At 40.8% G+C, this 26,579-nt stretch overlaps 1 protein-coding gene across 2 annotated transcripts; it reads left to right on the forward strand.

The window, feature by feature from the left end:
* The first annotated feature begins 3,625 nt into the window (after positions 1-3,625).
* Positions 3,626-26,191, forward strand: NFE2L2 (NFE2 like bZIP transcription factor 2). 2 transcript variants are annotated; one of them, XM_066189863.1, is made up of 5 exons: positions 3,626-3,667; positions 20,834-21,103; positions 21,262-21,357; positions 21,712-21,891; positions 23,801-26,191. In XM_066189863.1, the coding sequence occupies exons 1-5, from the start codon at positions 3,638-3,640 to the stop codon at positions 25,007-25,009; spliced, it is 1,785 nt and encodes a 594-aa protein (XP_066045960.1). In that variant the 5' UTR covers positions 3,626-3,637; the 3' UTR covers positions 25,010-26,191. The 2 variants fall into 2 exon arrangements, with proteins under 2 accessions (XP_066045960.1, XP_066045962.1); XM_066189865.1 differs by lacking the exon at positions 3,626-3,667 and adding an exon at positions 3,822-3,996.
* Positions 26,192-26,579: the final 388 nt, after the last annotated feature.

Consider the following 26,579-nt stretch of genomic DNA (forward strand, 5'->3'; position numbering starts at 1 on the left):
ACTGTTCTCAAGAATTTTTCAACTTAAAAGGAAGTTGATTTCTAAAGTTAAGTCATCAAGCTGTAACAAGACACAAACTCTGACAATCACGCATTCAAATCATATCAATGCCAGATTATCCTACAGGATGAGACAAGTACCAGCAGAACATCAACTGCTCCTGACTACCCTGAGTCAAATTTAAAGCTGAACTTTCCTCCGAAAGATTAAGGGTGTATATTCTACTTACTCATATTCATGTACAAAGTCTTACCACTTCCTGTACTTCCACGGTTCCCATAACCAATACTTAATGTTTGGGATGTGGGCAAAGGTTGTAGGCATATGGCGACTACTTCCCTAGTCCTAGTGACAGGGTCGTCTCCATGAAGACGTTAAAGAACCAGTACTGTACTTCAGATTGTGTGTTAGCCTCATCTAACTTCTAGATGGCAGGGGTTAGGGAAGATGAATTCCAGCCATGGTGGGTGAAAACATGCCCTATTATACCAATTAGGAAGCAGGGAGCTGTGGTCCATCTCATGACCCTGTGATGTAAGAAGAGAACAGAACTTGTGTCACATGTGACACTAATTCCAGGCTGTTTGGTTTACATTTCATCCAGAGATCTCTGTAAAACAGAGGACATCTTCCTATCACTAAGTGAAAAATAAATATTTCTTCACTGATTCCTTTTATCAGTGTTTTCCTAGGGATATCACAGGGACTGATTCTAAAATAAAATTATTTATTAAAAATGTAACATCAAAAAAAGTCAAAATCCCAGATCCTCAGAGTCACTTCTCATTACAGTTTCGGTCAAAAGAATTAGTGGTTGAAAGGTCAGAAATTCAGTGACTTGGACAAGTCAGGGCTTGTCTCCAACATTTTTCAGAGGTTTGAAAGTTGTTATTTCAATGGGTATTTTCTTACATTGCCCTTTAATCTGGAGGTACCCAAACTAGCAAGTTTTTTAAAAGTTTGTTTTTCAGCAGTAGGTGGCACTATCAAGTTTCACAAATATTGTAATAGAAATTAATATAAAATTCTATGCACATAAATTATTTTAAAGAGAACATGAAAATATATCAGAATAAATTCTGATGATAAAATAAATATTTTTATAAATATTCCAATTGACAAAAAGTCTAATGCAAGAATAGGAATGAGATTGTCTAATATCAAAGTAGGCAACACGTAACATTTAAAATATGTGTCATAAAAAGTTCTCAATCCTCTTTGTAAAGTACCACTCTGAGTTGTTCTTGAATATACTATTTCAGCTACTTTGAATTTCCCAGAAATTATAGGTATCTCATTTGCATATAAAATGTAATACTGCAATAATGAGTGTTAATACATCTAGAATAAGTTATGTGCTTTTTATAAGGTAGATTAATGTATACAAATAGGAATATGGCAAATGGAAAAAGCATTAGGATTTTTCTCTTGTGGTCAAGAGTTTATACTTAACAAGCAAAGACTAGAGCACTACATGTAGGCCCAGATTCCTCCATGTATTCTATTTGGGGATGTTACTATATCCCAAATAAATGCCAGGATTAAAAAGATGCAATGTTAATTGAAAACATTTTCTTCATAACTTGCTATATAAAAATCTGTAAAGGGCAACTCACAAACAAATCTGTGTTTCCAGATATTCCAGATTGTCTGATGACACAAAATAACAATATCACAAAAGCACTTCGGGTACTTTGTTTCAGAAGTTCCCAATGCCATGCACCTCATTCCTCAGCAGTGTGCAGCAGGGTTAATCCAGTGCTGTGCAGCATTTTCATTAAGCTGGTTTTTGGATGACTGCCTTCTCATTAGAAATGAAGTGCTGGTCTGCCTGAGCACAAGGTGTGAAGATAAGGAAAGTAGAAAAGAAATTAAGTAAGGAACACAAATGAAATATACAGTCAATGCTCTTTTATCTGCCTGACCAGAAAGTGTCCTTGCCATTTTTTTCACCCCAGGCTCCATGCAAGCCTCTTGGTTCTGCTTTCTATTTCTGCACTATGATACAACCTATGCCAATGCCTAAGATTCACGCTTTCTTTTACTTTTTTTTCTATCAAAGAATGTAGAAAAAGCACTTTTACAGCTTCACAGCATTTTTTCATGAACTGGCATTGTGTATTACTCCTTTTATGCTAACCTGGTCTGCTTACTGTTTCTTTTATAATACTGAAAAAGTCAAAAGCTGCTACTTAATAAAAACATAATTTGCAAGGACATGGCAGCAGCTGCACTCAAAAGGTTTTTTTAACTTGCAACAGCCTGCTTCAGTTTCTCCAGAATCCTCAACAAGAGTCCTTCTTGTTGGATTCACTTGGGTTCACTTCCATAAAGTGGTACAACAAAAATAATATGCAGGGATATACTTTAAATTTTGATGTTTCAGCTGCAACATGGAGGTGCAAAGAACTTTTTAATTATTAGAGATGTATTGAATTTATACACCTGCGCTATTTTTCAAGTTGTAAAGTCACAGTCTTGTACCTTGAAGGGCAAACCTGAAAATGATATCTTCACTGTAGCTCTGTTTAAATGGCACCAACACCCAGCAGCTGTGCATACCCAAAGCAGGGTCTGAGAGAAGCTCAGTGCAGCACTCCGGCAAAGCACAGAAACAAAACACCCTCAAAGGAACAGGGAAATTTATCAGGTTTAGTAAGAGTCCTAATTAGTCCGAATTCCCACTATTTGGTTCAATTAGCCATTGAAAGTAGCCTCAGGAACGGGCTCAAGGCCTGACCAAAGAGTCGTCTGAAAGGTACGTATTGTCATGTACTGTCAGCCAGGCTACACACACAATGGCAGCAGACCCTTTTCAAAGTGGTATTCAGTGTACTGAATCGTTTAACTGTTTGACTTTCAAGGGGAGTTCAGCTTGCTCTCTGAGTAATGTAATTTACCATACAACGACAGGTGCTTAAAGATAAGACACTGCAATAAGGATGCCAGCCTGTGGCCTGTAAAGCATCCCTCTTACTTTTAGGCACACTCTGGCACGCGCTTTGTTACTCCTGAGGAGTAGATGTGTTGGGGACTGCGATGTGTTGTTTTAATGTGTGTTGTATATTAAATAGCCGGGAAAGGTTGATGCAACGGTATCAGGACTGGTACCATTGCCGCTCCGAGGGGAACCTCGCCCGGAGCAACCAATTCCAAACACTTTGTGCGTTCCAACCCCTAGAATCTCCCGACGTCTGTTTCGGCTGGTTTGATGGCTCGTTCGGGACTGTTCCCGGGGCTCTGCCGTCCCTCCGCGCGGCCCGCCGGGTTGCCGGCAGCGCTCGCCGCTCCAGCGCCGAACTCACCGGCCTCACCCGGAGCAGGGCCGCTCCTCCACTCACCGACGGCCTCACCCGGAGCAGAGGCTGCCCACGGCGGGGGCCGCGGGGCGGTGAGCGCGGACCAAGCGGCCGGCACGGCCGCCGCCGCTGCCCGGAAAGCCGCCGCCTCCGCGGGTCCCGCGGGCGCTGAGTGGCTGCGCCGCCGGGCCGGGGCGGAGCGCGGGGGCGGCCGCCGTCCCGGCGCGGCCCCGTCCCCAAACAGCGCTGAGAGAAGCGGCGGGCGGCGCCGGGCCAGCCGCCGCCGCGCCGTGCCGGCCCCGCCGTTCCCGCCGTCGCTGAGGCGGCCCCGCCGTGCCATGGAGCCGGAGGCGGCCGCCGGCGCGCAGGTGAGAGCGGAGCCGCGGCCGCGGGCGGGCCGGCGCGCGCGAGGGGCGGGGCGGCCGTCACGAGCCCGCGGAGCACGTGGCGCCGGCCCGCCCCCCGGAAGGTGCTGAGTCACGGTAGGGGCGGGGCCGCGCTGCCCGCGGGGGGCCGGGCCGGGGTCAGCCGGGGCCGCCCGCAGCCGCCGCCCGCAGCCCGGGGAGCGCGGGCAGGGCCAGGGGCCGGAGCCGCCCCCGAGGGAGCGGCCGGGGAGGCGCCGGAGGGGCCGCCCGAGCTGCTTGCAGCCTCGAGTCGCTGCCCCCGGCGGGCCCGAGCTCTCCCGCTTCGCACTCGGGTGAGTTACTGCCGCTTCCCGCTGCTGCAGCCCGGGCCCGCTCCGCGCGCTGTCCCGGGGCGGCTCCGGGTTCGGTTCGGGTCCGGATCAGCCTCGCACACGCGGCCCGCGGAGCCCGGGGGCCGGCCGGGTGCGCCCCGGCACCTCCGCCCGCTGGAAACCCCCGGCAGCGCCCGGGGCACGGGGCGGACGGGGCCCGGGTGGCCCTGCCAGGGCCCGTGTCCTGCAGGCTCCGAGGTGGTGGTTTGTACTCATGGGCTGTGCAGCCTCTTCTCTCGAAGCCTGGGGAAGTTCAGTGCTGTTGTGTTGCAAACTGGTTGTACAAGAGCTGCGTGAATAACTGAAAACGTAGTTGAACTCTATTATAAATTTATATAATTGTGCTTTTCATGGGCTTTTAAATAGAAATGTATCCTTAGCACCAGAATGCTAGGTTTAAAGAGTTAATACTTAAAACTTGTTCTGGAGCTGCTTTAATTCTTTTCATACTGCAAAATTAAGACCCAAGCGTTCTGATGCTCTTCTAGTGTGTGTTGGTATAATATATGCTATGCAGTAGAGTTTCTTCTAACGTTGTCCATGCTTTAGGCTATAGAAGTAAGTACTTCCTGCAGGTACTATCACTTCAGCAGCATTGGATGTACCTTTTATTGGATAGTCTTGGGCTGCTCATAGCACTGCTTGGCCCATCCGTTTTTCCAGCCCTGGGTAGCACAGCCATGACCTCCACCTTGCCTCCTCAGTTTGTTGGCAAATACTGCAACAGAAATCACTGTCATGGCCTGTGCTACATAAGCACCCTGTGAATTTGGCTTTGCCTATATAATCCAGGCACTTCTGGTCTCATTCCTGAGGGACTCCTAACAGACGAATTCCTGTGTATGTGATTTCCTATCTTCTTTCCCAATCCACTGTGACTTCTCTTCCAGAAACCTCGCTTTTGTTACTCGTTTGCCTGCTTTGTCAGACCCTCTCTACTAAGCCACCTGTTGCATTTTTCCTATCTGAGCTCGGCAGCTGCTGCTTTCTTCTCCTGCAGACCTAGCCTGAGAAGGCAGTGTGTTTTTTAGATAGTGACTTATCATCATCTTTTACATATAGTCCTAAATGTATTTATTAAATGGAAAATTCACATACCCTGTACCATAAGATGTTAATTCAAAATGAGCAAGGGGCTACACAGTCTGCATTTAGTCCCTCAGATTTTGCAATCCAGCAGATGGGAAGGGTTTTCTTACTGTCTATGTGCCTGGTAGCAATAGTCATAGCAGTAAAAGTGAGTGGTAGGGATTGATCAAACTCCTTAACCAGAATGTTAAACCTCCACTTTCAGCTACCTTTTGGGGGAGTTAGCAGAGCTACTGCCTGCAATATTCCTGTAAAAAGTATTTCCTTGTACCTGGGAAGAGGATGCACCTCTGTGCACAGAGGTGAAATGGAATGTTGCCTACATGGAGCTCAAACCATCCAAGAAAAAAGATTGCAGTGGAAAAAGTGGTCTGGAAGTTTCAAATCACACTTGAGAAGGCAGGACTTAGCAGCTTTTCTCTTCAATAAATGTGAAGTTATGGAAATGGTTTCCTGTAACCTTGTAAAAAAGCTCAACAAGCCACTTAGTTACTAAATTTTGAGCCTCACAACAAGAGAGCAAAAAGAATTCCCTTTCCAAGGCAAATAATGAAGCCGTGGGTTGCACTAGATTGGAAATAAGAATAATTGCAACAACTGGCAAAACCAAGTAGACAAATAATTGAGTGTGCATGCAAATGTATCTTTTAGGGGTTTTCTGCCTAGAGAGCTGTCCTGAAAAGTGTCCAGCTCAGTTAGTGTGATCTCTTTGGTATAGAATAATGAGCAATTACACATACTTTTCTTTTTCTTGACCTGCTGCATTTAATCATCGAGTGGGCTTATTTTTATTCTCTAATAGCATCTCATTTCCACATGAGGGTAGATTCTGGGGGAAAGTCAAACAAGTAAGGTAGATTCTGGAGGGAAGTCAAACACTCAGGGCTGGCAGCAAGTCTTTGCTTTTTTGTGGTTTTTGTTTGTTTGTTTGTTCTTGGGGGTGTTTGTTTTTGTTTGTTTGGGGGTTTTGTTTGGGTTTTTTGTGGTGGTTTTTTGGGGTTCTTTTTGTTTGTGGTTTTTTGGGGTTCTTTTTGTTTGTTTGTTTCTTGACAATGAGATGTAATAACCTTATTGAATAGGAATATCTGATCACTATATCTGTTGATATATCTATTCATGTATCTATGTGGATAAAATTCAGAAATGCCCATATTTCTGAATGTATTGTTACCTACTAAAATGGAGGACAAGTTTGGAGGAAGTGGGTGAGAGAGTATCACAAGCACTTCCTTAAGTAAAAATACATTTATTTTGACATTCCCAGTAGTTCTGTGCTCACCTTGATATTGAGCTGTATTGGTAGAGCTTTCTTTCCTTCAGAATTCACTAAAGAGTACTTTTCAGTTAAGCCAGTATTAGATATAATGCATTGTAGCATGTTTGGCTGAAATGAATGTAGTCTAGCAGGAGCTGATCTTGTCAAACCATTCGGGAGAACAGCTAGTTGGATATTGTTATTAGTGAAGTAAATATCCCTCACATGAATCCTGTTCTGTACCATGTCTTTTAAATGTGCGAAGAACTTCCAGCTGTATTGGAAACTGGGGAAAGTGCAAGTTCATTGTCTCAGAAAATCTGACTACCTGACTTGAAGAAATTAATTTTTAGCTCTCAAAATTGGAGAAGAGATTGGCTTTGAAGGTTTATTGGGAAATGTTTGAAAGAGACCAAACTGGAATAAAAAAGAACATTCATTGTAAGCAGAAGGCAGCTGGATGTTCTTGTGTGCTTTAAAGAAGTTGAGATGTTTTTATAGGACTGTGTGGGTGGCTAGGAAGGTTTGTGTTCACTTCCCACTAATGTTCATGGGCAAGAATAAATTTTGGCTTTCTGTTTCTTACTTTATTCTTTTTCTTTTTTAATTGAAAAAATAGAACTGTTATAATACTCATCCTGAATAAGAATGCTGTAGGTTATGTATAACCCTGAAAGGAAATGGACAAGGAAATGGTTGAAAATTATTATTGTATCTATTGTTGCACCTGAATACTGTTTTGATTGCTTTTGATTTCTTTACCTCCTAAATTTGCAAAGTAGAAAAATACCTGTGTGATAGGTACTACTAATTCCGTGATCCTGACTGAAATGAATGTAGCAATAGCATCTTAAACATATCTATTCTGTTAAAAAGATGTCAGATACCTTTGTGGAGTATGCTGGGCTTTGTGAGGTGTTGTTGAGGAACACTAGAAGTGCAAGGACCCGAGTGAAGTATTTGTTCTGAGTAAAATCAATTCATACTATTCCTTACTAGAGATTTTCATACATAGTTGTAAAATTTTGTTGTATTTGTTCCTTCAGCAGAACTAAGAAAACTCAAAACAGCGAAACCTGTTGGAGTTTGTCACTGAAAGTTTTTGGAATGCAGTAGACTTTACAAAGAGAATGAAAATAGTCAATTGTAGGCTCAGAAAAGGGTGAACCTGAAGGAGAAAGAAAATATAGAAAGTACAGATGAAGATGGCAGTAAATAATGCCATGTGTACCCATGCCTGTAACACTGGGTGTGTGACTCATTGTGAAGAAGAAATTAGTTTGATTTTTGTATCTTGAGCACTGCTGCTTTCTTTTTTTTTTTTTTTCTCTTCGCAATTATAAAGATTAGCTTTAAAATTACTAAACCATTCACTAAATTTAGGCCAATTTGTGCAAGTGTGATGTATTTCCAATGATTGTCTTGGCTGAGGCCAGTGCAGTACAAGTTCAGGCAGTAACCCATTGGCATGAATTAAATATTAATCCCCTGCTGATTGAATTGCAGCCAGCAAGACGTCCTGCAAAGTCTCTAGGTTAATCACCTGGTTAAAGTTTGCTTTGGCCTCCATCTCATTCCAGCCCTAAGTAACCTATTATTTTCATGTAGCACATTCCTAGAAAACTTGAAAGGGTTTGAAGTCTGTTCAGTTTTCTGATCCAGTATATTTTACCAAAGTTGGACTTTGTGCCACAGAATGCCACTTTAGGTGAAGGGGAAAGAATATGACACATTGGTCGGCTTAGTCCTTTTTCAGCAATAAACTGATTTAATTGGTTTTGAAAACACTTCATTTGCTACCTCGGCAAGTCTTTCAGTGTGACCAATGAGAAGTCGTGGAGGAGCAGCTGGATTTGTGTTCCCCAGGGATGACTGATATACAGTGAACCGCAATGCCGCTCAGGGTTGCTCAACTGCATTTCTTTTATGGCATATTTGCTTCATTAAGGTAAACAATTAAACCAGCGGTAAGAACTGAGGGCAGCACTGCTGTTTGTGGTGGATAAAACTGCTGAAAACCCTGGAAGGCTTATCTGGAACAGATACTGGCAAATGCATTCAATTAAAGATAGGCATTGTGTACTTTTAGCTTTCCTACCCAGTAACTGCTTTCTGTATGGGAAAAGCAAAGCTAGTGACAGTCACGTATTAATTGGCAGTAGCAAGAATTTAATAATCATGTAGCACTTAAGTTTTTCTAAAGTAAAAGAGCAGCGTTGCTGCTCTGTGCAACACAGTAGTGGAACAATCAGAGGGACACCTATTTTGCTGTTTCTGTGATTTCTAGATACAGATTTCTTAATTTTTCTTCACTATTCTTTAAAATAAGGAAATAAAAATATATTCCCCATTGTATTATCTTGTTTTAATATTACTTTAGTTTTACTTTGACATGTGTATGCCAACAGTGGTCATTTCAAATGAAGCAAGGTCTCTCAGAACCATACATTTAAGTATTAATTTGGCACCATACATTTAAATTAAATATTAATTTGGGTAACCAAGCAGTCTGTAACAACAACTAGTACAGATAAGTGTTTAATTGTTGGACTGCTTTGAAGAGGAGCATTTGTCTTTATCTTATGAAGGCTCTTCTGTTTTCTGTCTTTTGCCATTTTGAATTCTTGGTGAATATTTTCTCTATTTTCTTTAAGTGTCACATTGATTTTTCAATGTCATGTGTCAATACATTGGCTTTGTATTTGCCTCTTAATTTATATGTTAATATTCACTTTAAAATTAACTTTAGAATACTTAGATGTTTTGACATGTTGTTCTGGAGATCTTGGAAAGCTATTAGGAGATAATAAGAGTGCTAATAACTCAAAGTTAGCATTGTCCTACCAGCAGAATATAACTGCTGTTCAGTAGCATATTATTAAACCCTAGCCTAAGTACTAATTGGAACAGCTCTAGTAGAATGGGTATAGCATAGAAATAATACTTACATGGCTGCAATTTGTGCACTAGAGACGCAGTTCAAGTTTTTTTTTATTATTTCAGTTCAGATTTCCAATTTTGGCCTGATTGGCTACAGTTTTTATACTGGGAAGAAGGAATAATAAACAGTGTTTGTTTAGCAATGTTATTTGGAAGGTACTGTAAATGACTAATAATGTTTTCTATCTTTTAATGTAAACTACACCATTTCAAATGTCTTAGTTTTGGATGCCGTTGCAGTACTGAGGGAGTTGAAACCACTCAGCCTTGTACATGCCTTACAGTTAGACTTTTGGCCTAACTTCTGCAGTATTATTATTAGCAATCTAGTTAAAAAAAAGAGAAGAGAAAGGGAAAGAAAGTTCCTTTAAGATTGAAGTTGCAGCAACAAAGTTATGTAAGATCAGTTTGAAACCATCTCTTTAAAACCTTTTAAGGAAGTATCTTCTGTATTGCCATGAAATGTAAAGATATGAACTTTTCCCTCCATGCCCCCACTTCTGCCTTGTACTTTCAAAGTTTTATTGCTGTTTGCTGTATTGATTTTGCATGCTGTCTCTTGTAAGTATAACAAAAATTCCACTCCTGGAGACAGCTTGCGAAACAAAGTTTGCATACTTGGGAAATTGACTCAGAAGGAGCTTGGTTGATAGTGTGCCTGTAAGAGGAGGTTTGTTTTATGATTGAGGGTGTGTCTATTTGCTGTGTTTGAAAATTAATACCTACAAAATGTTAAAGCAGTGACTTCTCAACAGCTGAGTTGCGTGAAAAGTTGCTATGACTTTGATTTGCTTCCTGCTCAGGTCATCACCATCGTTTTGCCGCAAAATATAAAATAATAAAAAGATTGGAGGGGTTTTGTTTGTTTGAAACCTTGTGGTAAAATGAGTATCTTCCTACTTACTGCTGTAATTAGAGTGGAAAAATTCCTGTGCTGCTTGGGCTCCCCATTGGGGGATCCCCATTCAGAATTCCCAGGCAGCACATGTTTGGTGCAGTTCTGCCGCTGGGAATGCTGCCTGCTCCTGTGTAAGAGGGCCAGTTTTAATGTCTGCTCTGCAGCTGGCCACCTGGGCAGGGGCACTTCATCAGTTCTTCTTTCTGCCTTCAGGAGCTGTTTGCTTGAGTTACATGCTGTTGAGTAGGAAGACTGAATTTTGTTCTAAATCGGGGTATTTCCAGTTGGATTGCGTGCAGTTATGTGACCAGATGACGTGTTCCACAATCAGCTGGGTAGCAGAACAATGGACAAGAGAGGATGGCAGGGATGAGTGGGTGGCTCTGAAGGCTGGTGTAGCTCAGCTCAGAAGGGTAAGATTTTCAGATACTTCATGGCTGGAAGGAGAACATGGAGACTCTAGCAGCAGAGGTCATCCAAGACCTGTCAGTGGAGGTATTCCACTCCAGTTTGTGACACTAATGCTTGACCTCACCACTATCACAGGAGGAGTCACTGATACATCTGCATCAGTGCAGATAATATAGTTATGAAGTGTCCTTGGTACAAGTGTACAGTAGACCATGGTGCAATCTGCTGTGAATCACTTGACATGAGATGCATGGACATGTTTTCTGTTTTATGACACAGAATTATATTCACACTTGGCTTTGTTTCTACTGTAGATGGGTCTTGAGCAGATCTGTGTCAGCTGAGGAATTTCTGGAAGATTGTCTCACTGATATTTGTAAAATAAACAAACTTGAGTAAACTTTTGAAACAAGTAGGATTTAAGATGCCAAAGGATGAAAATAGAAGTAAGTCAGTAACAAAAATGGTGCTAGAAAAATAGCATAATATGAAAACCAGAACTTATATTTGAATTTAAATTGTGATTTCTGACAGCTGGTCTTCCTAATTACTTAAATTTATTTATTTGGCTATGGAAATGCACACCACATTAATGTGCCTTATATCCGTGTAACAGCTATGACAGGTTGTAACAGAGAATTACAGCACAGTGACTTCTGATACTGTGCTTTTCTATTTTGGTTTTAGTGTTTGAACTAGAATGTTATCAGGTTAATTCTTCAACTAGTATGAATTGTTGTGACTCAGTGAAATGTTGTAGTGCCATGGAATGTTTTCTGGCTTGATTTTTAATCCGTTATCATTGACCACTTCAGGAATCTAGTCTGGGCTGACCACTCCTGGGAATCTTTGCTCAGCTGACAGCTAGTGCGTACACCTCTAGACGTCTTTCATCTCTCAAAGTTTCTTTTTGTTCCCAAAGTGAAGATTAGAAGCCATTTAAATAATAAAACTGTTAATGAAGTGCTGATGGTTGAGGTTGAGGTTTGCAGTGTTGTTGCTCTTTTGAAGATAATAAGCATTACTTTGGCAAGAAGTACAGAACCATTTACCTGCTCTGGTTTAGGCCTTGGAAGATGAGTTAGATCGTTTTGCTTTCAGAATTTAGAAATTGAAAAGTGAGGGCTGGAATGCACCACACAGACAAAGCTTTAGTTTTCTACCCAGTTATTCTTCACTTCCTCAGTGGGTTTACCTTTTTTAAGCAAAAGCTGTCACTGGGGACAGAAATGATAAATTGACATGTAGATGCCTGACTTGTTGGCCCTTATTGAGCTTTCTGATTTAGTTGTTTAACTTTGCAAGGACCTTCATATGAAAGATTCCTGAAGCTTTTGTGGGGGCTGATGATTTCTAGAGGCTTGGTTTTTGCAGATAAATGCGTGGATTACAAGTGCTTAAGAAAATGAGTAAAATCTCTCCTTGCTTCATTCTATGGAAGGATAGATAATTCATGTATCTTGGTGTAGCTAGAGAAAAGGGAAAAGCTATAGAAACTCCTTTCATGCAAATTAAATAATGATTTCTATGATGTTTTGTGTAAATTTAGGCAGTGTTCTTGGTCAACAGTGCACAGTTGAATGGTATTATTATTGACTGAAGTATGTCACTAATGAAGGCTGTTCACAGTGTCAAATTCAGTTCACCGTGCCATTTAACCATTAATTACTCTTTTGGAAAGATATTGCCAGCACAGCTAAAACCTGCCCCTCTGGGTATCCCTTTCTCAAATATGTTATGATTCTGTACTGCCCAGCAGTGAGCAGTTGAATAGCAATGCATTTTTGGCCTCTTTTCTGGGTTTGGTTTCTTTTCTCCTTGCAGAAACTAAATAATACGTGTATTAGAGGTTGAACACACAAAAAAACCCCAAAAAACCTGCCCCTGCTTGTTTAGTGAGAACTGTGCTCTGACTGAATTCCCAGCACTGTCTGTATGGATTATGTATGTGAAAAGGGCATGTTAATTGCAGGGCTGACTCACAAAGGTATTTAACACCTGTGCCCCACGGACTGCAGTGGGAACTGTGTACCTATGTGCTCTGCCAGATGTGGGCACATCTGGAGCAAACACTGTTCCCTGCAATAGAACCTTCTTAAGCTTTTCGTCTTAAGGTAGTATTCCTGGCTGATGGGGTGCTCGTGTGGAATGTCCTTGATGCAGCCACAGTAGCTGCCTGTGTTTCTGGAAGAGGGCTGCTGGATATGTGCTGGCAGGACACTGGGTGAGCCTCACTGCTCTCTAAATCACCCAGGCACTCAGTTGCTTGCCGCTGTAGCTTGGTCCATAAACAACAGTAACAAAGTGAGTTGCTTGTGAGATGAGCGAGGTGGAAGTGGCCAGGACGTGCCTCTGGCAGTGTTAGAGCGTGCAGTGTCCACATCCAGGCCCTGCTGCAGCTGTAGTGACCCAGCTCCAGGGTGCTGTCCCTGGAACTTGCCCAGCCATCAGCAAAACCACAGCTGGAAACGGGCATTTTAAACTAAGATGCCAATGCAGTGAAAACGTGAAGTACAAGAAAGATATAATCCTGGAGAATATATGGACCCTCAAACACAGTTTTCATGTTTGGTTTGAAACATGCTTTCCCAAAAGGTGTGAAATGGAAATAGTGTCTAATAGGTTATAACTCAAGATTTATACAACTTAATGTTATTTGCAGTTTTTTAGGTTCTTTTCTCTGTCCCTATGTTCATTTTGCTTCCTGATTTGTTTGATTGGACAAAAGAATGGGCTATAATTTGACTGGATCATGTTTCCCAGATGACTGAGCCATTATTATAAACAAATCCTCTTGTGTATAAACTAGTGAGTATCTTGTGGCAATGTCTGCAGAGTACATGTTTGGCTGGGTACAGCAGAATAGCTTGAAGATAATAATTTAACAGCTAATTGTTTTACAAATACTGTAGGTTCAATATAGAAAACAAAGTGGGATGCAAAGGCTTTTGTATTCCTGTGGTTAAAAGATCAGCAGGTTTTTGATTTTTTTAATATTATTTGTTTACATATAGGGGTTGTTGTTGTTGTTGTTGTATAAATGACAAAAATTCAATAAATGTCCGTTTCATTTTGATGCTGTTTTAACTTGGGGAGAAAAAAACCCCAAACACAAATAAAGCCGTTAAAGCTGTATTTCATTTCAGGAAGAGCTGGTCTGGGATGGCTGCTGTTTGAATACCTGTCAAAATGGGGTTTTATGGTGTATACATGGTGATTAGACAACAGCTAGAAAGTCAGCCACAGCAGAATCGCTCACTTGACTTGTTGGGGCAGCACAGCAGAACTTTGTTGATGTATCAAGTAAAAACAAATAGACAGACTAACCCACTCTTAGAAAACAATCCTGTATTTTTGCCAGCCTCCCAAGTTCATTATGCAACTTGTGTAACAGATTGTAACTTGAATACATATTAACTTTTTGTGCTTATTGACTTACTTTTGTAATGCTGCTGATGCAAGATAAAGAAATAGCAAGTCAGTAACTCTGTTAGGCTGAAAGAGGGATTCAGAATTGGAGTGTAAGGGACTGCAACACTACTAGCCAAAATATCCTGTGGAAAAGTGAAAATTGGATTAACATGATATAATTAAGAGTGAATTCTGAAAAACAGAACCCATTTAACTAAAACAGCAAAGCTCTGAAAACATATACGGCTCATTGCTTTACGTACAGATGCTTCAGAAAGCACTCTGGGATGTCAAAAGTTCTAGGACTAAGTTTGAAGAAGTGGGATCAGAACCATGGCCATTTTTAGCTTGTTCTGAGCAGCCATGGTAGCATTTGTAAATACGAGCATAATTCAGTTTATTCAATAAAAAATCATTTGTCGTCAGTTCACCGTGTTAGACCTTACTCTGTCTTTTCCTTATGACTAAGGCAGAAATAAGGGAATTTGGAGCAGATACAATGCATGATAGGTCTGGTTCTCAGTACTAGAGGATAACTGGAAAAATCAGGTACTGGACAGAGAAAGTATGTACCAATGTCAGGCTTAAGATTTTGCTTTCTGTAAGCCATGCAAACGAGACAGTGGATTTTTTTTTTTTTAAGTATGTTGAGGCAGGATCAGTCTAGACCCCACTCAGCCCCTGGAAACCAATGCTCTGTATTAAACTCTTACTATTTTAAACCTGCCATCTAAAATATGTATTGATTAAACAATTTAGAAAAGCACAGCTGCTTCTGGAGTGTCTGAGATAGATCATGAAACTGCCTTCTGCAGAAAGATCTGCAGCACTGAGCAAGAATCCCCTGATCTGTTGTACCATAAATGGTCACCTCAAAGCAGACCAGATATGGTGGGAAAAGAACATGGATATGTGTTTCTGACTGTTGATGATGAGTTTGAGCCAGAGCGGAGAGGGTTGCTCTTGCTGCTGTGCCCCAGGCAGGGTGTGCTGTAAAGCACTTGCACATGTCCAGTGTTTTAAGGCGTGTCTGAGAGGTGGGGACTGATTGATTTTGCCGAAAAAGAGAAGACTTGCCAGAGTGAAGAAGTGAACTGTTCTGTGTCCTTCCTTTTCCTCTTCTTTGCTGTGTTTCTGATGAAGGTGTTTTTCTTTACCTGCTTTGGTCTTGCTCTACTATTAGCATTGGGATTTTGCAGGTTTTGGAATTGAAATAAAGTTACCACATTAATGACCACAAACAGTCTTCAACCGTTATTTTTTATTGCAGTTACATTCTTGCTCATTTTATGTCCTTCAGGCATAAAGAAACTTGTCTTTTCACTATACAGGGTGTGTTTTTTACAAGGTATATATGCAAGGTATATTTTTTCCCTGGCAGTTTGGAAAGCTTGCTTGCCACGGGATGTGTTCAAGAAAACCGTCATGTTGAGAGCTGTACATAACTTACAAACTTAACCTTTGTTGATACCATTCCTGGAAGGTGGCATTTCAGGTAAAATACATAAATAATCCACCTCTGAGAGGAGTTGTTTCTGGAGTGGAGGTTGGGAGAATGTGTGAGCAGTATCCAGAATTGTACTTTCAGCCAGGCAGAACCTCTCCCAGACTTTGTCAGAGTAATGCCCTTAGACAAGGCTTGCAGTGAAGCTTTCTTAAGAATGCTGGACAATCCAGCCAAGGAATTTTTCAACTAATCTAATTTATAAGTGTAGATCCTGACAACTTGTCATTTGTTAAGAGATCTTGCTGTAATGCAGTGGGAGGTACAGTCTGAAATATGAGATGTGTGTCAGGAGAAAATAGAAATTTGCACACATAGATGTAACATTTCAGGAACGGATCTTGTCTGGCTCTGTTGGGGCAGAAGAATGTCCCAAGATGCACCTTCAGCATGGACAGCATTTAACAGGTTTATTTATACAGACAGGGAGTGAAAATTCTCCAGCAATATCATTTCTTTAAAGCTAGGGCCTTTCAACCCTTTTTGAGTCCTTTCCTAGGTAAGTTAGCCTGCCAGGGCTTTAAGAGTGTTTTGTGGCTCAGGCATCTAAAGACTTTAGGAGCAGGAAGAGCAAATGGGCATAAAGAAAGAGAAGCAGGCTGGTGTCGTGTCAAAACATACTGGTTTAGTGTCAGTACAGTCACACCAGTGTTAGGTGGCACAGGTATGAAAGACAGAAAAAGACATCCCCTTGCATCCATCCAAGCACCTTGTTGCCTTCCAGATTTCTTAGAAGGTCTTGGTGAAAAATATGGGACAGTAGACAGCTCTGCAAGGCAGTGAGGGATTTGACCTTGTGTATTCACAAATCACAGGTTGCTGTCATGTGGCTTTGTTTGACAGCTGTCTGATCTGTCACACTTCCAAACCCTGAACTCAGACATCTGAAATTGCTGTACCCCTCTGCCCACCAGTGTAAATAACTTCTGTCATTCCCTTTTCCCCATTCTTCTTAATTGTTTTTAAAAAGTTAGGATGTTGGGCTAACTTTATCTGCTTTCTGTGCCTTCTCTGAAGCAAAAAGCTTATATGTCCAGAATTTTGTTCTGTAATTGTAAGCTGCAATTAAGTAACCTACCTTGAAGAAGATTTAGAAAACCAAACAGTAGTTATGGAGATGCCAGAGATCATCTCAAAACATTAGTTATAAAGAATTCTTAAAAACTACTTGAACAAAATCAGTTCCTCCAGAGGATAATGAGGTGAAAACCTTCAGCTGCTGCTTCCAGTATGCTTTTCTTAAGTGGTAAGATGCTTCCAGCTCCTCTTGTACTTACCTTATTACTTGTTGGCCTCCTTTTCATTCTTGCCTTGAAGTGTCTCAGGTCCTTGAGCCTGTCTCACTTCCAGCACTTTTTATTAAAGCAGAAATGTAAGGTGCTTTTTTCTTCGTTCCCTTCACTTTCTGGAAAACAGGTAAGAATTGATGGATAGTTTGCCCTGTCTCTTTCTGTGAGTAAGCTGTAGGTATGCTTTCCTGCTCCTTGTGTGGTGCTGGTCTGAGCTCCCTGCTTGGATGCAAAGCCACTGGTTCTGTTGTTCTTCTATTGACTCATGCTGGCATGGGAAATCATCTGTCTTTGTGGGGTTAGGTGCTAACAGATCATGGGGAAGGAAAACAAATCCTTGTCTGGTGAGAGATGCTGCTCATGTCTCAATTTACGGTGCAAAAAGCATGACTTTAGAAATAAATGCACGAACCTCAAATGTGCTCTGTATCCAGGGGTTGGCTTACAATGCATTGAAGGTGCCGAGATTGTTTCTCTGCTGACACCTGGGCTGCTGGATGTTTCCATTCTAGCAAGGCTACCTGTAGATGGTTTATATTCCAAACACCAAAACCAGTCAGATGAACCAGACAGGGATGAAGCAAACGATTAGCATTTTGTCTAAAGCATGGAATTCAGTCTGTGAAAGTAACATGAAAACGGGGTCTCTTTGTTTACCCTTCTGCAAATGTTTGCTTAGGAGCAATAAGAGTTAATTGTCAAACTTAACAACATAGTCAGAGATTTTCTCATAAAATGTATAACAGACTCTGCCCAGATGGCAAATGCTGATATGTAAATCTAAAACATGAAAATTTCCATTGGGGGCCAGATGGTGGCTTAATGTGAATTGTTTAACATTTATGTTTATCTTATTAAAAGTGCCTTTATATGTCCAAACTAAGCTATCAATGTGGTTGGAAGAGCATATCACTAAACGAACAGAAAAATCAAATCATCAATACAAGGCACCTCCTGCTTCCATGGATCATGGGAAAGCAAAGATGTCTTCTGTTGAGAGAAGTTGTTTCTCTGTCTTCAAACTTGCAAAGAAAATCAAACGAAAATCAAATCACTGTTTGTCTGCTTGGGACAAACAGTTTTTTCTGCTTTTTCTCCAAAGCTAAAAATGTTGGATGACAGTGACACACAGGTTGAATCCTATAGCGTGTGTGCCCTTGGCCTGGGCGCTGGCGCTCAGCGGGAAGGAGCCGAGCCGCAGGCGAGGGGAAGCACCGTGGCTGCAATCCCTCCTGGGCACCGGCCGGGCTCTTCCCGCGGCCGCTCGGCTCTGCCAAACCCATCGTTTCCTCTGATGCAATCCAAGGAGTTGCACAACGAAGGAAAGAACAAGTGGGCGCTTGTGGAGGCTGTCACATGAGGCTGTGCCTTTGCAGTAAATGTGTCTGATATTCAGGGAAGTGGTCAGCCTGGCTCTGAAGGGCAGCAGCTAGCTCCGGGTCAGATGAATCTTTCACAGGACTCTGGTGCACGTGTTCCAGTTTAGATGCCAGTCTGGGCTCACTTGTCCCTCCAAATGAGGCTTTCAGCACATCATGTTGAGGCATCTAAAACCGGCGTTCTTGCACAGGAGAGGGGAACACGTCTTAATAGCTTTAGTTTTAACGCTCCAGGCATCGACTACGCAGTTACTCTGGGTAGTCTGGAGTGTTTGCTTCTGGGATACTTTCACAGTCGAAGGGGAAAATTGCTTCAGTGATGAACCTAAAGTAGAATGCTTGCCTGTGTGGGGACCTCTGTGTATGTGTGTGCTGGTGTTCAACAAGGCAGGGAAATAAAGAGGAAGACTGTGGGGAGGCTAAAGGAAGAAAATTGCAAAATGTTTGCTTTAGGCTGTAAAGGTTTTTTTAAGAGTTCTTTGCCATTACCTCGTGCTTGTGGTTGTGATTCATTCCTTAGTGAATCACTGGTCAATGTTGCCTGCCTTAACTTTGACCTGAGGTTTTGGACTAATGACCAGAATACTTTTTTTTTTTTTACTTTTTTTTTTTTTTTTTTTTTTTTTTTTGAGAAGGGAAGTACAAGCATTGGCTAAAATTACAGATAAGTGTAAAGTGGCAGGTTAATATTTAAATCAGTGTGCTGTTAGATACTGCATATTTGCTTATTGACCAGAAGAACACTTCCTCCATGTAGCCCATTTATGTTAAGAGTAATTAGCTGAATTGTTATTCAGAGTTAAGACTAATACTGCTGTATTTATGTACAGCTTTTCAAACTGAAAGTAGGAGGGCTCTTTTCCAGTTACATGGTGGTAACAAAAACAAAACAACTCATCCTTTTGGTTTTAAGCGTCACTAGCACAACTAAATAAAATTTAAAAGTACTCCTGACAAGCATTGCTCTCCAGGGTAGAGCATGACACTGTTTGGCAAAGCTCAACTCTTTGCTAGAGATAAGACACTGACCTAAATATGGTCCCTTGAAAGATGGTGACAGGAGCCAATCAGTGCTGTCTTATTTGTCAAACACCAATTCAAGATCCTGACAATCTTGATAAGTATGCAAGCATATTCATTCAAACAAGAATCCTGAACTGACTGCTGCACACACAAAGAGGCAGTGGTGTACAGCCACAGCGTTTTCTTTGGTCAGCTGGTGTCCTTGGAGACATCTCATCCCACAAAGGAGGCAGCACCCAAAGCTACTTACTTTGATAATGAATATTGCCATTAGAATGGCTCAAAGATGTCATAGCTGGGTCTTGAGTTTTTGTACTAAGGCTACATGGATTTTCTTCTTAAGGAAAATGTGTTTTGCCTTCTGCAGCTCTGTAGCTAAAGAAAGAAAAATTTTTGGTTCTCATGATTTAACCTGAAACTGAGCACCAGTTCTGATAGTTTTGTGAATTATACACACACATGCACAAAAAAAAAAAAAAATTCCTTTGAGTCACATTTTTAATGGTGCTTTGTAAATGAATAATTCAGGAGTCCTAAAATCCAGATCCTGCAGTTTTATCCAGAACATATTGCAAATGCTCAGAGACTAGGAAACACTTTTGGATCTGCTGCAGAAGGAGACACTGAGCAGCTGGTAAACTACTGGCCCTTAATGAAGCAATACCATATTGCAGTATCTCCAATTACTGCAGAACTTAATTAGTTCGTTTTACCCTGCCAATCTGGAAAGACCAAACATTGTCTTGGGCAGCCACTATAATAATTTCAGCTTCTTCATTGCTGGCCATTAAAGCTGAGTTCGGTCTCTCCCAGCAAGGTATATTAAATATGTTTTAGAGTTGGGAGTGCCCGCATTGTGTTACACAAAGGTATTTTACATAACTACCCAATTTTAGTAAAAATACATTTTTTTAGTTATTAGTAGAAGTCATTCATGCCACATGGAATGAGGACCCCGGATTGGTTTGTTCAGATGTGGACTTGGCCTAAAGCTTTTTGCCATAGCTGTTGTACAGACGTGATCATTTTGAATGGCAGCATGAGCTGGCATTCGGGTTACTTTGCTTCTCTATTTGAAAATAACCTTCAGAGAGAAAGGAATGTTTTAAGTTGATATGATGGCAAAACATTGTGTCTTGGGTGTAGAGCTGCAGAGTGAATCAGGAAGGTTCTGTTTAAATGAAATGCAGTGTTTGGTGTATGCCTTGTAGTGTGTTAATCTGATGAGGATGCCCAACACTGAACATTATTTTCACATGCTGCCCTAAAGGGAAATTTTAAGCGTAACGAAACATGATGTAAAATCAAAAACTTCAGGCACCAGCTAAATGGTTGGCATTTACCTGTCTGAGAAATGTGGCTAGCAGGTAGTACAATTCTGTATCAGCAGGCATACAAATTGATAAATTTTGAGTCTTAGGTTTTCTTCATAGAAGAAAATACTCTAGAGCCATGTTTTATTTTGGTAATTTTGTAGGATTGAGAGAACAAGCTTCAGTTACATGAGTCTACTCATTTGACACACAGATTAAAAGCTTTGCTGTTGTAAAGCAGTTCTGCTGGGGAGGAACTTGTTTAAAAAAAGTATTTCTGTTGCAGGACATGAACTTGATTGACATCCTTTGGAGGCAAGATATAGACCTTGGGGCAAGACGTGAAGTTTTTGATTCTAGTCAGCGGCAGAAGGAGTATGAACTTGAGAAACAGAAGAAACTTGAAAAGGAAAGACAAGAGCAGCTCCAAAAAGAGCAGGAGGAAGCCTTGCTGGCTCAGCTGGAGTTAGACGAAGAGACAGGTGAATTCATTCCTGTGCAGCCAGCTCAGTGCATTCAGTCAGAAAATACTGAGCCACCCGTTGTTTTCTCACAGGTAAACTCCAGTGTTTTGAGTGTGTTCAACCCCTTTTCCATTCACAGGAAGGCATAATACTAGTGGCTGCCTAAAATGAATTTGCATGTGCTGCTGTAATGGAAGATCTTCCGTTACTCAAAGATGCAGTAACCCTTCTTTGTAACCTTCCTATTTAGACCACAGAGCCTTCAAAACCAGAAGCAGAGGCCTTGTCCTTTGATGACTGCATGCAGCTCTTGGCAGAAGCATTCCCATTTGTCGATGAGCATGAGGTAAAAATGCACAGTTCAGTGATTTCATGGGTGGTCTTCCGTGGGGTCAGTCTCATATCTTCTCTGACTAAGATTTGTCTTCAGCATAAGACTAATCTGTGATCTGAGTTTTCTCCTCAAGCTGGCTCCAGCTGGCATAAAGCAGTGGGTATGCTCGAGCCTATTTTTATATTTTTCCATTATATTAAAAAAAAAAAAGTTTTTCGTAAGAAACACCTCTTTGTTCCACAGAAATGGTAGAACTCCAAAAACTAGATTTTTGCTTTGGAAAATGCACATGTGGTTTTTTGAATGGGTTTTTTAGTTATAGTTGTTTTGTTCGGCTTTTTAATTTAATTTGTTTAAACCCTTCAGGCTTCTTCAGCTGCATTTCAGTCACTGGTTCCTGCTCAGGTCAATAGCAACCCAGCCTTTGTTTCCTCTGATCAAACTCAGCCACCTGAATCCCCTGATTTAGTACAACCCACTGATGCAGAGAATATGCAGAACATAGAGCAAGTTTGGGAAGAATTACTGTCCCTTCCAGAGTTACAGGTTAGTATGATAAGCACCTGAAAAACAAAGCATGATATTTTTGGAGGACTCCAGTATTTTGGAGAAGGCAGTACAATAGCATCTGAACAGATGGTGATTATGTCTTGGTTTCTACAGCTGTAGGGTGCTTATAACTCAATATAAGCTTTGATTTTTTTTTTTTCAAAAAAGAGTGTCTTGAAAAACATGTAGAAAGAATGAAATGAGTTGTTTATGGATAAGCCTTAACGAAACACTTCTCAGTCAGAACTTCCTCATGTTTAGCAAGTCACTGTTTGCCTCTGTGTGCAACTTGATACAGCATGATCATTGTTAAAACTCAGCTGCTTAAAAATGGACACTTCTGAGTCATGGATTTACAACAGGAATTGTTTTCACAAGTGTTACTGTAAATGTTGGGGGGCTTTTTGGCAGTGTCTGATTGTGCAAATATGATTACTTTGGCATTAAACTTTTATCTAAGGAAAAGGGTTTTTAAGGCTGATAATAGAGTATATATTTTGGTACACAAAAGAGTCAGGTATATTTATGCTGAATGCTGTTTATATATATTCAGTAAGAACAACTTGTGTAATGTACGTGAACTGGATATTTCAAAGGAACAAAAAATCACTTTGCTAATACAGAGAACATGTAGGGATTTTTAACCTATGCTTCTATTTCTATTTTCCTTATATTTTACTATAAAATTGAATCAATTTATTTTCAAATATATTACTGTAGAATGTCATCATGCTTTTCAGCATGCTGCTGCTCTTCTTTATGCTATTAATAGAAGAGATGATTGCTTGGTGGAGTGCCCATAAATCTGAATCATATTTCAAAAAACTAAAGTGAAAATTTGCAGGACCTGATTTTTTCCTGCCACTCTCTCTTTCCCCTTTGTCTTTTTATACTTTTTATATTCTTCTAGTTTTCTAACCTGATTGCTGTGTTAGGCTCAAAGGCTTCATGTAAGTAACAAGGGCAATTGGCTGCGAAGAGGCAGCAGTGATGGTGAAAATACATTAAGAAACCAAAATTATCTATTGCAGTAATTCTGAATAGTAATTGAATCATTTTCTGAAAAAAAAAAAAGGATAATTAAAATGAGGACACTGCCTTTTACAAATCATGTTTAGAGAAATGGAAAAATAGAGCTCTCACATTTGAAAATCTTGTTTTAAGCCATGAACAACCTCTAATTAAGTAATTCCTGGGGGACAGCAGGCCTGTTTCTTTACATTCACTTAAAAAACTGCCACCCCATTGGAAAGTTGTTCTTGTAGCCAGTGAAAGCCCATCAGTGGAGCAGTCTGCTCATGCTGGTGTTAGCCAGCTGAACTAACATGTGTTTGCCAGGCTCCATGTTAGCACTCTTCTTACTTCACCAAGAATTACATTGATCTGTGCTGAACAGCTCCTTCATTCAGTAAATCCTAGAAGAATCTTGGTTTTGAGGAACGATGACATGAAAGAGTAGTGCTAGAAGTAATTCTTTGGTGTACATGCTCATTAGGTCTCATTTAAAAATTTTACATTTCTGTACTCACACCATTCCTAGCAGTGGTGCTCGTGAGTTCAGACCTGGCAGCACCAGGATCCCCACTAGCAATTACCAGAACAGGAGGGCTCCATGCCCCTTCTGTAACGCATTGGAATGGGTGTCTTCAGCATCTTGCCCTGAGCCTGAGAGGCTCTGCTCTCTTACTCTAAACAGCTTTGTCTGGAACAAGTTGTGTTGTGCTCTTGCTCTGGTCTCTGTCATCTTCCTCTTCATAGCACAAGGGTGCTGTGGTCATCTAGACAACGCTGTTATAAAACCCGTTTATGTCCATGTTGATTGCTATTTAATGCTTTTGGGTTGTAGAAGAGGGTTTTATCAATTGGAGATGTGTTGCTCGACTTCTCCCTTGCATTCCCCATTTAGTGCCTGAACATCGAAAATGATAACCTGGCTGAGGTGAGCACAATCACGAGCCCTGAAGCCAAGCCAGCAGAGATGCACGACAGCTACAATTACTGCAGCTCAGTACCCATGCTGAAAAAAGACGTTAACTGCAGTCCGGATTTCCTGGATGGTATGGAGGGCCCCTTCTCAGGCATTTTGCCACCAGAAGACACCAGCCAGCTGAGTGTGAACTCTTTAAATGACACATCCCCTTCAAACCCTGATTTCTGTGAGGATTTCTACACCACGTTTATTGATACAAAGGTGAACGGTGATGCAGCAGCAACGAACACTATCAGTCAATCCCTGGCAGAGATTCTAAGTGAACCTATTGATCTTTCTGACTTTGCACTGTGTAAAGCTTTTAATAGCAACCACTCAGGGACCAGAGCAGAATGTAACGATTCTGACTCTGGTATTTCACTGAATGCAAGTTCCAGCGTAGCATCGCCGGAACACTCTGTAGAATCCTCCGTCTATGCAGATAAGACTTTGGGTTGCAGCGATTCTGAAATGGAAGACACGGATAGTTCTCCAGGGAGTGTGCTGCAGAGCAGTGCTGGTGTGTACTCTTTGCACCTCCAGGATGGAGTGTTTTCTTCCTTAGGGCCAAGCACTCAAACAACAAGCTTGTCATGTACAAGCACGCCAAAGGAAGAACCCCCTCCTGCTCCCAGCCAAACCAAAGCTCCCTTCACAAAAGATAAACCTCCAGGCCGCCTTGAAGCTCATCTCACAAGAGATGAGCAAAGAGCCAGAGCTCTGCAGATTCCTTTTCCTGTTGAAAAAATCATCAATCTCCCTGTGGCGGACTTCAGTGAAATGATGTCAAAGGAGCAGTTCAATGAAGCCCAGCTGACGCTTATTCGAGATATACGCAGGAGAGGCAAGAACAAAGTGGCTGCTCAAAATTGCCGTAAAAGAAAACTGGAAAATATAGTAGAACTGGAGCATGATTTGAGTAACCTAAAAGATGAGAAAGAGAAATTGCTTAAGGAGAAAGGAGAGCATGACAGGAGCCTTCATCAAATGAAAAAGCAATTCACCACCTTGTACCTCGAGGTCTTCAGCATGCTGCGTGATGAAGACGGAAAGCCTTACTCTCCTAGTGAATATTCACTGCAGCAAACTCGAGATGGCAATGTCTTCCTTGTTCCTAAGAGCAGGAAGTCAGGGACTAAACTTTGAAGGGCAGTACAGCTGGCTCCTGTTCTCTGAGTTACTATTTTTCTATCATTATCATGATAGTTTTTACTGTGAGGTGGAATGCAGAATTAAGTAATGTTTGTCAAGTAAGTCTATGCAATGATAATTTTAAAGTTGTTAACTAGTTTATGGAAGATGCAAGTTGAAAATTAATCACATAATGCAGATGGGCATATACAAAATTTTTAATCTGACTTTATAACAGACATTTCCTTCTTATAGCACCACTTTGACTAGTTTCCATATATATGTAAATATTTAAATATGCCATATTTATATACTGTTCCTATCTATTGTTATATTCATAGATTTATTTGAGATATATATAAAAATGATTTTAGCCTTCTAAATATAATTTCTTGCAAGACAACCAGGATGGCTTCTGATATTTTTTATAAATATGCAATAGTGTTCCCCATTTTTCTTAAACATTTATACTTACTTTATATTTAATATATTAATTTAGTATAAAAGTTGACACTTGGTGTTTGATTATGCTTTATCAGCTCAATAAACTTTTTTAACTCTAATTCATACACATTTATTTCCCTAAAGAAGAGAAATCCTTGCTAGTTTTCCAAGGCTGAGTCTTCTTGTAGCATAATAATCAATCACACAGCAGTGTCAGCATTACTTCGTTCAGCTTCATTTTAATAACCTTTGGAAAGACCATCTAACACCAAGTTTCAAGTCTATGCTAAGCTCACATTTTTGTTTTCCTCCTTGAACACTATGTAAATTCTCAAGACCTTTTCCCCAAAGGCATTTAAAATCTGTTAAAGCATTGTCAGCATTATGCCTTTTTCCAGCTAAAATTTACGTAGGTTTTTGAGCAATTCTCCTAGAAATACACTACTGTGCCTCTGACTTCAATCAACGAGCATCACGTGTCCCTGCTGTTACTTTGGTGCTTATGGAAAGCCGCATACTAGCAGCCAGCCACCTGCTGTTTGGAATCTCTGCTCAGTGAATTGAAAAGCTTTGTGGAGTTTAAGTTATGATTTATAAAAGAATAAAAAACGGGCAACTAAATAGCATTGTTTTGTTTACTACTCAAAAGCACTCATTGCAGTTGATCATTCTGGATTTTTTCAATACAGAAAATCCATAATTTGTAAGACATGAACATTAAAAACTATCTTCATCCCTGTGAAAGTTCCAAAAGGCATGCTTGATCTGATTTTTTTTCTTGCCACTGATGGTCCATATAATTTTAGGAATTTATCTATTGCAATATTATGCGTAATGTCATTTAAGTATGTATTAAAGTTGTTTTGCAAAATCTTATGGTACATATTTCTAAAATAAGGAAATGGAGATGCTGAGAAAGGGTAGAATAGGACCCACAAAAATGGTGTAGTATTACAGTAGGAGAAGGGGTTTAAAGAGGAATATCAGACTAGGAATCCAACCTTCCATTAGCTCATTATTCACAAAGTTAGAGTAATATTGACTAAAATGATACAGGTTGCTGCTGAATTCAGTCTTGATATTTTTACTCCCCAACTTCTTGACTGTGCTAGAGTTGCATGTCCATCAGAAAGTATCTCAG

The sequence above is a fragment of the Chamaea fasciata genome, unplaced genomic scaffold (genome assembly GCF_029207755.1).
Source record: "Chamaea fasciata isolate MVZ Bird 193981 ecotype frontalis unplaced genomic scaffold, bChaFas1.0.hap1 SCAF_8, whole genome shotgun sequence".
Classification (NCBI taxonomy): Eukaryota; Metazoa; Chordata; class Aves; order Passeriformes; family Sylviidae; genus Chamaea; species Chamaea fasciata.